A 16,594-nucleotide genomic window follows, 5' to 3' on the forward strand; every position below is an offset into this window, starting at 1 on the left:
TTTGCACCTGACATTGGGGTTGTGTTATTTAAAAGTAGATCTTTCTCAAAGCTTAAGATCTTGCTGTTTAAAAGTCACAATCTCTTGCTTCTCGCATTTGTCCCACTGTTGCAGAGATGCGGGTTGCGTTGTCCTTGCCTAGTTCTTACATGATGGAAGAAGCATCAGAATCACGAGGGTTTGTCCTTTGGCCAGCTTGTCGCAGAGCCCGATGCTGTAAATCATAGATTTATAAATGTCGATCAGTGATTCATAAATGCCAAAAAATGCAGAAGTCCCAAAATATTAAGAATGCTCTGCTTATGCCTAGAGGTGCTCTTGGCCAGTCAGAACCGTTCGACTTCTACCTCTTCTCCTGTCTGCACTCCTCCTGGAGAGAAGCTGGTCAGGGAGGAAGAAGGTCAGGAATAACACATCTGCTTTTGCCACAAAATGGAAAGATCAGGAGCCTTGCTCCCTGTTGGGCTGGGCTGGGCACATATTCCCAGCACGAACCCTCTTCTCCTCAATGGGCAGTCCCACAATTACCCCTCTTCCATTCAGGTCACAGGACGAGGAGAATAAGGTCTTTAGGAACACAGAAAGAGCCAACAATTGAGCTTATTTATTTTTCCTTCTTTTTGCAGGTGGAGACTACTGAGTCCTGTCCCCAAACGTGACGTCGGCCCTAAAGAATTGCCCGAGAAGCCAAATGCATGCAGCACCATGGTTTCCCAGGGCTTCGTCTGCACCTGAGGGCCACTTGCAAGAGCAGCTGGACCATCCATAGCAGACCGAAGCATATCCAGCTGACGTGCGTTGATTCCTTGTGTACAGGATGACAGAACTATGCTGGAGAAGAAGGGCAGGCCAAGGAGAGAAAGAGATCTGACTCTTTCATTCCTTACTGGAATGTGCAACTGTTTATTTCCCCAAGCGAGAGTACCTTGAGATCTGCTGCAATGGTGGACTGTAATTGCTGGTGACACATTCGAATTCTGCACCCCAGCTGGGAGAGACGGAGCTGCTGGTGGAGGGGCGTTTTGGAGGAACCTTCTCAGCTACCGCCCAGCTGTCTGTCCCCTTGAGACCCGATTCCCGGAGCTCCTCTTCAGAGAGTCTCAGGTGGCCTCTCCTGCTCGCCTCCGCTGTACCATGGGATGTCGGCAAAGTTCAGAGGAGAAAGAGGCAGCGCGGCGGTCCCGAAGGATTGACCGCCACCTGCGCTCTGAGAGTCAGCGGCAGCGGCGGGAAATCAAGCTCCTCCTCCTGGGCACCAGCAACTCCGGCAAAAGTACCATTGTCAAACAAATGAAAATCATTCACAGCGGCGGCTTTAATTTGGAAGCTTGCAAGGAATACAAGCCCTTGATTATCTACAATGCCATCGACTCTCTCACCCGCATCATCCGCGCCCTGGCATCCCTGAAAATCGAGTTCCACAACCCCGACCGCGCCTACGATGCCGTGCAGCTCTTTGCTTTGACAGGCCCTGCGGAGAGCAAAGGGGAGATCACGCCGGAGCTGCTGGGGGTCATGAAGAGGCTCTGGGCCGACCCCGGGGTGCAAGAGTGCTTCCGCCGGTCCAACGAGTACCACCTGGAGGACAACGCTGCCTACTACCTGAACGACCTGGAAAGGATCGCTGCCTTGGACTACATCCCCACCGTGGAGGACATTTTGCGCTCCCGGGACATGACGACGGGGATTGTGGAGAACAAGTTTACCTTCAAAGAGCTGACTTTCAAAATGGTGGACGTGGGTGGGCAGAGATCCGAGCGCAAAAAGTGGATCCATTGTTTTGAGGGGGTTACAGCAATAATTTTCTGCGTGGAGCTGAGTGGATATGACTTGAAGCTGTATGAAGATAACCAAACGGTAAGTGTGCCTGAGCCTTTTTTTTGGGTCCCTCTTGAGCGCCTCATTACGGGGCTTCTGAGAGAGTTTGCTCCGTTGCTGAACGCCGGTTCTGAATGGTTTCCAAAGCCCGTCCTGCTACCCATAGCTCGGCCTCCTAGGCTTCCCTCCTGCTGCATTCATAGAAGAGCTTCACCTTCTAATTTAGTCAAGTCACGATGACTTACTTAGATGAAAGATAAAGTAACTGCCTATCAATGGGGGGGGGGAGTATTTTCCCTGGGAATTTAATAAAAAGGATGCCGCTAAAGGCAGGCCAACGGCAGCAGGGGAAGGGGTGAGGTCTTGGGAAGTGGGGGCTGCCCAGATGTCGAGGGGAATGTGTGGATGGGAAAGCCTCTTCTGCCCAGGAAAGCTCTCCCTATGAAATGGAGGAATTAGCAGAGGGTCTCCAGGGATGAAGAGGCTCTGCCCTGCAGATGCCAACTAACAAGACTAGTGCAGTCTCACCTGGCAGGAAAGCCCAAAAACTGTGTGGGCCTTATTGCAGAAGAAGCACCTGCAATCTCCTAGTGTTTGTGATCGATCAGCCTTTTCCTTTTTACCAATAAAATGGAAAGACAATTCCTGCCTAAAGGATCTCGTATCTGATTTTTACCTCACTTTACCAGTTGCTTTTGAGAGCAACTGAGTTTTCAAGAGCCATTTCATTAATTAATTATTTGTGCTTGCTCAGTCTGAATGTCCACAGCCTCTCTTTTGGTGTGTGTATATATGTGAGTCTCCTGCCAAAGGAGAGGAGAGACATAGTTTTTGGATGTGCAGTGGAGAAAATGAAATAATTCTACAAGTATGATCTCTCATTTACATGAAACTGATTTTGATTTTAGTTATTAATTCAATAAATACTAATTTTTCATCCTGGCTGGGGAGTCTAGCCTTAGGATAGACAACAACAACAACAACAACAACAACAACAATAATAAAGTTGGAAGGGACCTTGGAGGTCATCTAGTCCAACCCCCTGCTCAGGCAGGAAACCCTATACCACTTCAGACAAATGGCTGTCCAGTCTCTTCTTAAAAACTTCCAGTGTTGGTACATTCACAGCTTCTGGAGGCAGGTTGTCCCACTGGTTAATTGTTCTGTCAGGAAATTTCTCTGTAGTTCTAGATTGCTTCTCTCCTTGGTTAGTTTCCATCCGTTGCTTCTTGTCCTGCCTTCAGGCACTTTGGAGAATAGCTTGACTCCCTCTTCTTTATGACAACACCTGAGATACACTGGAACACTGCTATCATGTCCCTCCTCATCCTTCTCTTCATTAAACTAGACATACCGAGTTCCAGGAACCGTTCCTTATATGTTTTAGCCTCCAGTCCCCTGATCATCTTTGTTGCTCTTCTCTGTACTCTTTCTAGAGTCTCAACATCTTTTTTACATTGTGGTGACCAAAACGGGATGCAATATTCCAAGTGTGGCCTTACCAAGGGGTTGTAAAGTGGTATTAATACTTCAAGTGTTCTTGATTCTATCCCTCTGTTAATGCAGCCCAGCACTGAGTTGGCCTTTTTGGCAGCTGCAACACACGGCTGGCTCATATTTAAGTGATTGTCCACTAGGACTTTGAGATCCCTCTCACAGTTACTACTATTGAGCAAGGTACCATCTTGCATTTGTTTTTTCTTGCCTAAATGTAGAACCTTACTTTTTTCACCATTGAATTTCATTTTGTTAGATAGCGCCCAATGTTCAAGTCTGTCCAGATCCTCCTGTATCCTAAGCCTGTCTTCTGGAGTGTTGGCTATTCCTGCCAGCTTGGTGTCATCTGCAAATTTGATGAGTTCCCCATCTATCCCCTCATCCAAATCATTGATGAAGATGTTGAAGAGCACTAGGCCCAGAACAGAGCCCTGGGGCACCCCACTACTCACTTCCCTCCATGTAGATGCGGTTCCATTGAGGACCACATGCTGAGTAGGGCCAGTCAGCCATCTGGTGGTGATGCTGTCTAACCCACATTTTTCTATCTTATCAAGTAGTAGGTTGTGGTCTACTTTATCAAATGGCTTACTGAAGTCCAAGTAAATTATATCCACAGCATACATATAAATGCATACATATAGTCAGACAGACATATATAGTCATACATACGTACTTACATATGGAAAGAGAGATGAGGAAAATGTTGAGGGTTGACTTCAGTAAAATTGGACAATTTTAAATAGGTAGGTTAAGGAACCAAGCAGTGAAGAAAGATTTGTCTGCGTATTGTGTCCATGTGTGTGTGCATATGCACATGCATGTGTGCTTGCAGTATTTTGTCTATCTAACTTTCAGGGGTGGGCAGGAAGCATCTTAAATTCTGTGTTAAATTTCTTTTGAGTATATATGGTAATATCAGCTTGGAATTTCAGCAAACATAATTATGGGAATCTCTGGCTATATAAAAGTATTTTGAGACTGTTGCTTTTACCCTCCCAAACTTGATTTTTATTGTCAATTTTCTTTGTTCTTCCAAAATCTTGCCTTGCTGTAAAATTTATCTCTGGCAGCAACCTGCATCTGACATGCCTTCTAGTATCCATCTGTTCTGATAGAGCTTCTGGACAACCCTTTCTGCGACCAATGAACTCCAGGAGCTGGATGGTACCTAAAGTTAACGCACTGGAAATAGTTGTCCCAAGTTTGAGTTCCATGAGGTCAAGTCCTGGTAAATGCTTTGAATCCCATAGAATATCCCAATAAAGCAGGGGTCTCCAACCCCCGGTCCGTGGACCAGTACCGGGCTGCGGCATGCCAGCAACCAGTCCGCACAAACAAGCAAAGCCCCATCCACAAGAAGCAGGCAGCACACAAAACCACGTCCCCTCCAGTCCGCAAAAAATCCTCTCTCCACGTAACCGGTTCCTGGTGCCCAAAAGGTTGGGGACCTCTGCAGTAAAGGACAAAACTATTGCTTGGTGCATCTGGTGATCATTGCAATTCTACACAATCAGTATATTCTTATTATTTATTAAATTTGTTTGGCGCCCATTTTGCCACAATGTCACTCTGGGGTCTTTCAATGGTATGAGCCCTTCATTGATTATGGACTTTGAGAAAGATATCATTTACATTTCTTTAAATGATAACTTCTGGGGACAATTCAGTACAGCCCCAATTCCATTTGGCTGAGCCACATTCTTGTACCCCTCTGTCTTTCTACGCATCTCTAGAATTCAGGCTTAGAGGCCATGTGCACACATCCAAGCCTGCCCTCTCTAGTTGGCATTTTCTTTTTCTGTTCCTCTGGTCACCTAATGGATATTTACCGGCTCTGAAATAGGAATACTTTCTGGAATTGAAGAAAGAGCTCAGGATTTCTTGGAATCATTTCTGACCATCATTCAGCTTGGGGTCCATCGAAACTTCTCTCTACTTAATTCAGAGAGTGGGTGAGGAAAATTTCATTTTGAATCCTAATGTAGTTTAGAGAAAGCTTGCTGTGATCAATATTGCATGGCCAATGCTCTTGCATATAATAAAGATGCTCTAGAATTACATGAGTAAGAAGAGATCAGGGCAAGCAATCTGAAAATGATCGAGATTGTAGAAAGAAAATGTACCACCAATAGAAGAATATTTGTAGTTCACGGCAGAACTGTTGGGTCTGCGCTTAGTTGTTTTTTTGCAGACATTTCATGACCCAAGTAGGTAACATCATCAATGCAAACCCACTGATGATCTTACCTAATAGGGTCATGAAATGACTGCAAGAAAACCACCCAGCTCAGAGAGCATCAAGGACCCCAAAGAAAATATTTGGAGATTATGTGGAATCATAAAATTGAAAGCTGTCTCCTGCGCAATGCAGACTTCCTGATCAAGCGTTCCAGTTGTCCCAGCACCTACCTGGGATGACCACTGGAACATATTTGGGAAAAGCAGGTGCCCTGTGGTGCAGAAAGACAGAGGTGGCCTTGAGAAACGAGAGGTTGGTAGCACAACATAAGTCCAAGATAAGTCTCTGCTTCACTCAGCTGCACTCAGATGTGGAGGTTGAATCTATCCTGGGCGCTGTCAAAATGGATCTGTAGCTGGCTGGCAAACCGTACTCAACGAGTAGTCTTCAATGGCACTACATTCACATGGAGAGAAGTAACCAGTGGGGTACCACAAGGTACCGTCCTAGGCCCAGTACTCTTCAATATCTTCATCAATGACTTAGATGAGGGAATTGAAGGGGAACTCATCAAATTTGCAGATGATACTAAACTGACAGGAGTAGCCAACACACCAGAAGACAAGCTCAGGATCCAAAAAGATCCTGACAAACTTGAACAATGGGCCCTATCCAACAAAGTTTCAATGTGGAGAAAAGCAAAGTTTTACATTTAAGCAGGAAAAATCAAAGGTAAAATTACAGATTAGGCGAGGCCTGGCTCAAAAACAGTAATTGTGAGCGGGACCTTGGAGTCCTAGTGGACAATGAGCCAGCAGCAGCAGCCAGAAAAGCTAATACAATCCTGGGTTGTATAAACAGGCATAGAATCAAGATCGCGCGAAGTATTAGTACCAATTTATAAAACCCTAGTAAGACCACACCTGGAATACTGCAGCCAATTTTGGTCACCATATCACAAAAAAGATGTTGAGAGTTTGGAAAAAGTTCAGAGAAGAGCAACTAAGATGATCAAAGGCCTGGAGACTAAAACATACGAAAAACAGCTGTGGGACTTGGGTTTGGCTAATCTAAAGAAAAGAAGAAATAGGGGAGACATGATACCAGTGTTCCAGTATTTGAGGGGCTGCCACAAAGAAGAGGGGGTCACGTTATTCACCAAAGTACCAGAGGGCAGGACAAGAAACAATGGTTGGAAACTGATCAAAGAGAGAAGCAACCTGGAATTAAGGAGAAACTTCCTGACAGTGAGGACAATTAACCAGGGAACAGCTTACCTCCAGAAATGGTGGGTGTTCCATCACTGGAGGGTTTTAAGAAGAGGCTAGACAGTCACTTGTCTGAAATGGTATAGGTCCTCCTGAAATGGTATAGGTCCTTCCAGATTCCATTCCATTCCATTCTATTCATCCAAGACGTTTCTTCCCTTCTGACTGAATGGTGGAGAATGGAAGGATTTATATTCCTTGCAATCACTATTCACACTATTCAGGTGACCCTGAGGGCACAGATAAACGTCCGAGTGGCCTCAACAACTCTCAGAGAGAGTGCTAACAATCAGATGACTGCAAGGAATATAAATCCTTCCATTCTCTACCATTCATTCAGAACTGAAGAAGCTTCTTGGATGAGAAGTGAAACGTCTTCAAGGAAAAACAAACTCCAGATGCCTCTTGAAAAGCACCTTTGGGACGGGGACATACACACACATACACACACACACACACACACACTTTACGTAAGTTTATGCCCTTGATGATTTCCAAAGGCATAGTCACAGTCAGAGGAAGGCAGCCAGTATTGACTGGAGGAGCACCAGCACATGCGTGCCAATTCTCATATAAAGTAATCAGCTTATGTCACTTGACCTTTAGTTCGGTAAAGGACCCCTTCTCTTTTCTAGAGCCAGAGAAAATTACAGCTGCACTTCCTTTACACTAAATGCCCAACCTGAATATTTGGGATCGAAGAGCTTTTATAGACAATCTAGCAGAAATGTTTTGTGAATAATATAGCACTCACACTAATGTTTTTCACATTCCCTGAGCGAAAGAGAAATTGGCCAGACTGCACTGTGGTTTTGGTCAAGTGTGAGGAAACCGAGTCCTCTAGGTTAACCAGCTGCTAAGCCACATCTGGAGGGCTGCACTCCCAGTTGTGCACCCACTAAGAAGGTGAAGGCTTAGGCATGCACCTGAGGGAAATATTTGTGTCACTCATTGTAGCCGCAAGCACAGTGTAGTACGTGATCATTATAATTTACACTGATGTACAAACAAATTAGTGTGCAGTTCTTCCCTTGAAAGGCTGTTCGCTTTGCACCACTTCCTGAAGTGTTCTCATGCCCTCACAAATTAAAAATACATTTTCAGCCATGGCTAGCTAGAAAATAGACTATTTGCTTTGCTCCACTATTATATTAAGGCATTTGACAAAGTAGACCAAAACCTACTTCTTGGTAACCTAGAGAAATGTGGGATAGACACCATCACCATCAGATGGATTTGTAACTAGTTAACAAACCACATCCAACATCTACTCCTTAGTGGAACTACATCTACATGGAGGGAAATAAGTAGTGGGGTACCCCAAGGTTCTGTTTTAGGTCCAGTTCTCTTCAATATCTTTATAAACGATTTAGATGAGGGGATAGAAGGGGAACTCATCACATTTGCAATGAACACCAAGCTGGAATAGCCAACATCCCAGAAAATAGGCTTAAGATCCAGATGGGTGCTCCATCACTGGAGATTTTTAAAAAGAGACTGGACAGCCATTTGTCTGAAATAGTGTAAGCCAGTGGTGGTGAACCTATGGCACACACATGCAAGAGGCGGCACATAGAGCCCTCTCTGTGGGCACAAGCGCCATGCCCCGGAGATGGCAACCATCCCTCTTCAACCAGCCACCTGCTAACTCACTGACGTCCCACATGGCTAGATGCATCCCAGTACCCATGTGCTCGCTGGCCTCTGTGTGCAGGGGCCGATGGTGTCAGGCAGCAGCCGCCCTGGCCCATCTCACCTTGCCCTGTGACAATGGCACCGCCGCCTTGCCTCACCCCGTAGGACGAGCCTCCTGCCCACCGCCCCACCTGCCAGAGACCCCCTGGATCTCCCCCAACTCTGCCCGGCCCCCACAGGTATCCCTCCCCACGAGCAACATCAAGGTGATCACGCCCACCTTGGCCACACCCACCCAATCTGCCATGACCACCACAGCCACGCCCACCCAGCGATAAATAAGTGGGTTTTGGGTTGCAGTTTGGGCACTCAGTCTCTAAAAGGTTCGCCATCACTGGTGTAAGCTCTCCTGCTTGAACAGGGGGTTAGACTAGAAGACCTCCAGGGTCCCTTCCAACTCTGATGATATTCTATGACAGTAGTGGCGAACCTTTGGCACGCGTGCCAGAGGCGGCACTCGGAGCCCTCTCTGTGGGCACGCGTGCCGTCGCACCAGCCCCGCCTCCCCCCACAGCCCCCTCACCAGCAGCCCTCCTGGAGGAGAGTCACCCCCCAGGCATGGCCTGCACGGAGCAGCGTAGCCAAGGACATAGCTGGGCAGCAGGGACAAGACTCCGCCCTCGCACCCCATAGTGTCTAGCTGATGCTGCGGGGTGTGGACGGAGAGCGTGGCTGCCATGGCGCCGCAGGGCTGCCTGGGCGATCTGTGGCGAGCCATGGAGGCAGTGCGTGAGCGGGCGGGGCAGGGGACGGAGCAGACAGGGCGGGAGGCAGAGTGGAGGGCGGTTTTTGGGCACTCGGTCTCTAAAAGGTTCACCACCACTGTTCTATGATGTTCTATATTCTATATTCCCAGCTAGAAAAAAAGACATGAAAGGGAGCAACACAACTCTGCATATAGGGCATCTTGACAAATTAAATGTTGAGATATCAAAGCCAAACATGCTAGAATCCTGAAATAATTTATCTTCTATTTTCCTTGTCAGCTTCTGTTTCAGAAAATTAGAAAAGAGCCAGTGTACTGCTAATTTTTAAAAAGACCTGGCTGGGCTGAAGGTGATGATCCAGCCCAAGCTAGGCATAACTTCTCTGATGGATAGATGGGTGGAGAGTGGGGTTCACTTCAGTTCAGTGGGACCTGGAAAAGCAGAGTAGAAATGAAACAAAAAACAAATCTTGCCAAGATATCATTGTTGGAAGGAAAGTCTTCATCCTGGTTCATCCAAGCTGGGAATAAATATGGCAACTGCTTTGGGAAGAAGGTTGTAGTTTATTGGAGAGGAGAGCCAGACAGGAAGATGGTTCTGGCAGCAAGAGAAGTGAAAAAAGGGCTGAACACATGTAGGGACTAGGTTTTTATACCCTCTGGAGCCTTTTGTTTGGAGTTATTTCCTTCCTGTTTTGAGGCTATTTCCTGTGTCATGTATTCTGACCTGAGTTTGGGTGTGCCCTTTGGCCTTTGTGAGTTAATCCTACCATGTCCTGTCCCAGGTGGGGTATGCAGATTTTAGGTCTTTGTCCTCCTAATTTCCTAGCTCCAACTTTCCTGATGGTTTACATCTGCATTTGTACAGAGCTGGTTTCTGCTTGGGGGAGGCAGACTTGGGGCTATTAAGAAAACGGGGCATGCTTTCCTGCTTCTCTAAGATCCTTGGAGGAAATATATTTTTCTGCCCTTTTAATATTTCCTTCTCTGGGGGGGCTGACTTCCCACATCACATTTAGTGTAATTTATAGAGGGTTTTTTTCCCCCAGCCCCAAATCATACCTGGACATGCTCCAGTATGTCAGTATCCTTCCTAAAATGCAACCTTCAGTGTGCAATCTGTCCAGGAGAGAAGAGATAGGAGCATGGCTTGACTTGAGGGTAATGCTGCACTTCAGTTGCCGCAGCCTATTAAATTAATCTTGCTAGCTTCTGCCACTGTCCTGGCTTCTCAAGTTTCTCCGGAATCCTGATTCTATCCCTTTCAGTTCGTCTGTCTTTCTGCAAATACAGCTTTTTGGTGGGACCCTGTGATATTTACACTCATGTTCTATTTCCTGTATATGTGCCTGTATGTAATCTTTTTAAAGGTCTACATCTCAGCAGGAAAACTGAAAGGCATGATGAGTACAAGATAGGTGAGACCATACGAGGTGATGATAATTTCTGTTTTTGTGTGTGAAAAAGTTCTCGGTGTATTGGTAGATAACAAGCTGAACATGTCCTAACAGTGTGATGTAACTGCAGAAGAAGAAAATCCAATTCTAAGCTGGCTCTACAGGAGGATAGCGTCAGGCTCAAGATAAATGGTTGCTCCTTTCTATTCTGCACGGCTAGACCACACTTAGAATATTGTGTTAATTCTGGGCACTGCATTTTAGGAAGGAGGCTGACAGACTGGAGCATCTGTAGAGATGAGCAAGCAAGATTATAAGGGTCTTGGACTAAAAAAATAAAAAGGAAGCATTGGAGGCATTGGGTGTGGTAGTCTGAAGAAACATAAACATTATCGACAAGTGACTGAAGGACTGCCGTGTAAAAGTGGAGCAGAATGGTTGTTCCACAAGAAGCAACGGGTGTCAGTTACAAGGAAGGTAATCCACACGGGGCTTTGGGGCAGGTAATCTAGTGGTACAGCCCTTCGTACACCAGTAATACCAGTGAGCCAACTCAATCCTGAGCCACGCAGGTTCTGTTTTCCTGGGAGTCTGGATGGGCTGGGCTTCTGGCTTGCTCTCACATTCTTCCTGAGATAGAGTACTCTTGACTGGAGCCCTGTGCTGAAACTCCTGGACTCCGGGTGTGCCTGTGTTTCATGGGTAACTCCACTTCGCCTCATGTCTTTGGTCTGTTCCTTGTGAATAAACTACAGGTAGTCCTCAACTTACGACCACAATTGAGCCCAACATTTATGTTGCTAAGTAAGAAACTTGTTAAGCTAGTTTCGCCCCATTTTATGACTTTCTCATCCCACTTGTCAAGTGAGTTACTGCAGTTCTTAAAGTAGTAATCTGGTTGTTAAGTGAATCTGGTTTCCCCATTGACTTTGCTTGTCAGAAGGTTGCAAATGGGGATCACATGACTCCAGGACACTGTAACTGTCATAAATGTGAATCAGTTTTCAAGCATCCAAATGTCAATCAAATGATCATGGAAATGCTGCAACAATCGTAAGTGTGAAAAATGTTCATAAGTCACTTTTTTCAGCGCCGTTGTAACTTTGAATGATCACTAAGTGAACTGTTGTAAGCTGAGGACAACCTGTACATGCTTGCAATCCATTCAGCATGTTGCGAAGCACCTCTTGAATTGTAATTATCCCTCTGCATTAAGACAACAAAAATAATTATTTTCCATAATCTGCATAGAGACCCTGCAATTCTTGGCTTGCCAAAATTGACCTATCTTTTCCTGTTTATAGATCAGTGGTGGCGAACCTATGGCACACGTGCCAGAGGTGGCACTCAGAGCCCTCTCTGTGGGCACGCACACCGTTGTCCCAGCAGAGTTCGCCAGAATAGTGAGCACGTGGCGTTTGGAAGTGACAGGGCAGGAAGTGAGCGAGCAAGCGATGTTGGCCCCCCGGGGATGCCCCAGAGATGGCGAGGGCCCCGCCGCCCTGCCCCCAGCCACGCCCATCAATTCTGTCATGACCACTGCAGCCACGCTACCCAGTGGGCCAGGCCCCCACGCCCCCTCTGAGGGCACCACAATGCTGATGCAGCCCTGACACTTAGTGATAAATAAGTGGGTTTTGGGTTGCAGTTTGGGCACTCGGTCTCTAAAAGGTTCGCCATCACTGTTATAGATGCTCATTTTGTATGCCTCTGCTGCCTGCACATTCTTGGCAATCCCATTCCCAATGTTCGGCATTGCACTGCTTTCCCCCTCCTTCAGTCGACTCCCTGGATCAGGTTTGCCAGGCATTTCCAAGCACATCCTTCCTAGTTCTTGGGAGATGCAATCCCTCTCTTGTCAAGAGTCCTTTATTTCAGAAGTGCCTCCTGTTCCTGAAGAAACCCAACTGTTCCCATGTGGTCCGTCTGCAGGGCCAGTTGTCCACTTCCAGTATTCATTTCCGTCTGTTCTGGGCCACGTTCATCAAGATAAAGAAAACATCTCCTTTGCCTGCAGCTCCCTCACGGTCATACCAGGGCTTCCTAGTCCCTGAAGCTGTGTTATCCGTTCCCTTGGGGATCAGCAATTGTGTGCCCAGGAAGGGAGCCTGTCTCTCTTCATATGCTCTCTGTCTAACAGACGGTTGCTGAGGACTCTGTTCGTAGGGAGTCTCCGATGCCCACCATCTGTCTGCTCCTCTTCAGTCCGAGGCAAGAATCCCTCCCTTCTGCCAAGCTTCTAGAGCAGTGATGGCGAACCTTTTAGAGACCGAGTGCCCAAACCGCAACCCAAAACCCACTTATGCATTGCCGGGTGGGTGTGGCCCATTGGGTGGGCGTGGCCCATTGGGTGGCTGTGGCTGTGGTGGTAACGGCAGACTGGGTGGGACTAAAAAGTTCAATCAATCAATTCCAACTTTGCAAGATCTTTTTTTTTCCCGCGAGAAGTTGAAATTGACTGATTGAACCTTTTTTTTTTTGCACACGGCGGCGGAGGCCTAAAGCGAAAAGGTTTTATAAAACCCAGCTGAAGGCCTAGGACTGGGGCGACGGCTCGCGTGCCCACAGAGAGGACTCTTGAGTGCCGCCTCTGGCACCCGTGGCATAGGTTCGCCACCACTGTTCTAGAGTCCTCTCCCTCTGAGGCTGGGGATTGGGGTGGCTGCTCTTTCTTCAAGGTCCAGAACTGGAGGGATGGAATCTATTCTGAAGCTCTGGAGTTGGAGAGTTCTACTTGACATCCTCTGCCTTTGTATTATTTCTTCATTTTTATTCATATTCCTCATATTACTTCATTTCTCTCCTCTTTGACTTCTTTGACCTCCTTTTGTCTTCTGGGAAGCTTCTTGCTACCATTGTTCTCCACAAGTGCTTCCTGACTTCCATACAAGAATTGCCTTAGCATACATCATCTTTCCTGATAAACTGGGGAATAGTTTTGACATGTTGTACTTCTTCTGTTGCAAAAATAAATGTTTACTTTCTTCTGAGTTCAGGGGAAAGTAAACATTTATTTTTGCAATAGAAGAAGTACANGGGAAGCTTCTTGCTACCATTGTTCTCCACAAGTGCTTCCTGACTTCCATACAAGAATTGCCTTAGCATACATCATCTTTCCTGATAAACTGGGGAATAGTTTTGACATGTTGTACTTCTTCTGTTGCAAAAATAAATGTTTACTTTCTTCTGAGTTCAGGGGAAAGTAAACATTTATTTTTGCAATAGAAGAAGTACAATAGTGTGAAATTCATCCTGCTCTCAGTAGCCCCAAAAGTGCTTTTTTCACAAGGCAACTGGACTTTCTTGGGGTTTTTTTTTTAAGACGTTTCACTTTTCATCCAAGAAGCTTCTTCAGCTCTGACTGGATGGTGGGGAATGGCAGGATTTATACTCCTTGCAGACAGCTGGTCATTTGCCTTCTTTTAGAGAGTCCCTGAAGTCCCTGGAGGGATCTGTGTGGTCAAGGTCACCTGAGTAGTGCAAATGGGTGTGGAGCCTTCCTGGAACTGCTGAAGGGACTGTGTTGTAGACTGGAGATAGATGATGTTGTATCCCTCCCCCTCTGTTGACAGAGGGCTGTTCAATTTGGACATAGACGGCTTCTTTGACCCCCTCCTTTCAAACCAGCGGTCCTCTCTGTCAAGAATGTGGACTTTGCTGTCTTCAAAAGAGTGGCCTTTGTCTTTTAAATGCAGATGGACTGCTGACTCTTGTCCTGATGGGTTTGTTCTCCTATCTTGTGCCAGGCGTTTATGAAGTGGGAACACGGATGGGGTAAATGGGCTGTGGGTAGGCACCAGGCAGCACAACGAGTGCCACAGGCAGGAGGAGGAGGGTGATGTGGAGGTGGTTGTAAATGAGGATCAGTCTGACCACGAGGGGTGCCATGACAGCCAGAACTTGGAGGGCCAGGCATGAGGACCATATTTTTCAAGTACCTTTGTAACTTTGAAAGGTGGGTGAAGGAATGGATGTAACCCAGGACTACTTATATATCCTTTGTGCTGAACTGCTACTTTCCAAGGTTTCTTTGTGGTTTTTAAAGGAATCGTTACAGGAAGGCATTGTAGCGTATTCTTTATCCTTAGCTGGTTCCACATTTTGGCATAATCAACACAAAGACTTTAGATGAGCTTCAAAAATAAACATCCTTTTTTGCATTCTTCTCCTCTCTTCATTATCCATCTTAGATTAATCCTCTGAAACCTGCCTGCGCATTTGGCATTTCTCCCTCTGTTTATGGATCTGCTTTTCTTCGTAAGATCTTAAGCTAAACTGCATAAGAAACTTTTGCCTTCTCTTTCTTTCCCATCTTCAGTACGGCCATCTTTTTTCCATCTTTCATTTCTTTGAAGAGAGTTTTCAGGGTGTTAATGCATCTTTAAGCAGTTCAAAGCTGCTTATTATTATTATTATTATTGTTGTTGTTGTTGTTGTTGTTGTTGTTGTTATTATTATTATTATTATTATTATTATTAAAGTTGGAAGGGACCTTGGAGGTCATCTAGTCCACTGGCCTAAGGGGCCTAAGGGGTATTTTAAATTTGGTTTTTAAATAATTTTAAAATAAAAGAAAGGCCTATATTAATATTTTATTTTAACCACATTTTAAATTTGTATATTGTATTGTTATTCTGTTTTAAACTGGCTGTAAGCCGCCCTGAGTCCACTAGGAGAAGGGCGGGGTATAAATGCGATTAATAAATAAATAAAAATAAATAAATAACCCCCTGTTCAGGCAGGAAACCCTATACCATTTCGGACAATTCATCGTCACCTTCCTCATGACCAGCTTGTTCACTGTCAACTGCATCCAGTTTCTAGCAGAGTTGGTTCCTGGTTACCTTCTCTACGTACATAGGTTTCTGTCATTTTGTAATGCCATTTGTAAAATATTTCAGCATAGTGTTTCCAACTTCTCTCTAAATCTACCAGTCAAATGTTTTCATTATTTCTTTTGAGAACTCTTGATTTAGATTTTAGTTTTTCATAATCTTTTTGCTCTAAGAACTGTTGCTTCCATTTTGTTATTATATTATCCTGTTTGCTGACCTTCTTGAATATGTTAACTGTTTTGCTTGAAAGTTTTCCTCCAGACATTATCTTGCCGCCTCCTCCTCCTCCTCCTCCTCCTCCTCCTCCTCCTCCTTCTTCTTCACGCTAAGGCTTTCATTTTTGTATTTCTCTGGCTATCACAATAGTTTGCCCTGAAAGCCACTTGGACCTTTTCATTTTCTATTTTTTTTAAATCCCTTGGGTTTTCATAGTATCTCTTCCCTTTTTCCATAGTTCCCCAATTGTTTCGCATAAGCTAAGTGTGTCTGGCAGTGATTTTTTATTCCGACCTGCAGGACTGCTGTTCTCCAGTACAGTCATTGAGCCTTGAATTATGGTCGTAAGTCATGCTGGTCATTAAGTGGGTCACCACTTATGGTGATCAATAAGCAAAGAGAATGACATGATTGTAAAGCAAACATTGCAGTCGTTAAGTGAACATTGCAGTTGCTAAGCAATTCCATTGTCCACAATGGGCAGTTTTTGCCAGAAACACTGGCTCCTGACAAAAAAAAGGGTTGCAAATTGTGGTCACGTGACCACAGTAAATAGTTGTAAATGCAGGCGGGTGGCTAAATCAAGGACAGCTGCAGAGAGGGCCTGCTTCAGGTCCCTTCTGCTGGTGGTCCTCGTTTAATGAAGCCTTGCTCAGCAGCCATCTGGACTGGCGATGGGCCTAGAGCAGACATGTCCAAAGTCCGGCCCGCGGGCCATTTGCGGCCCGTGGCCCGGTTTAATCCGGCCCTCGAACAGCCCTCCCTGCTCTATATAAATGCGGCCTTCCCACGGCCCTCCGGCAAGTCCCATGAGAGAGACAGAGACAGAGGCACTTGCACTTCTGTCTCTCTCTCTCTCTCTCTCATGGGACTTGCCCCCTCGCAGGGCTCATTGGCCCTGCGCCTTGTTACCCCGCCCCCAGCCTCGCCCCCCCCAGCCCTGTCGGTGAGCGCCCGGTAGGGCGCAGCGTCGCCAGGCC

The 16,594-nt window shown here is 46.0% G+C and overlaps 1 protein-coding gene across 1 annotated transcript; it reads left to right on the forward strand.

Annotated features, from left to right (window-relative positions):
• Positions 1–1,134: 1,134 nt before the first annotated feature.
• Positions 1,135–1,857, forward strand: GNAZ (G protein subunit alpha z; the record flags this gene model as incomplete). Its single annotated transcript, XM_015828810.1, has 1 exon — positions 1,135–1,857. A coding segment is annotated over exon 1 (723 nt), but the record flags the coding sequence as incomplete, so codon positions are not given.
• Between the last annotated feature and the right edge of the window lie 14,737 nt (positions 1,858–16,594).

Source organism: Protobothrops mucrosquamatus, unplaced genomic scaffold, assembly GCF_001527695.2.
Source record: "Protobothrops mucrosquamatus isolate PMUCROS unplaced genomic scaffold, P.Mucros_1.0 scaffold4950, whole genome shotgun sequence".
Classification (NCBI taxonomy): domain Eukaryota; kingdom Metazoa; phylum Chordata; class Lepidosauria; order Squamata; family Viperidae; genus Protobothrops; species Protobothrops mucrosquamatus.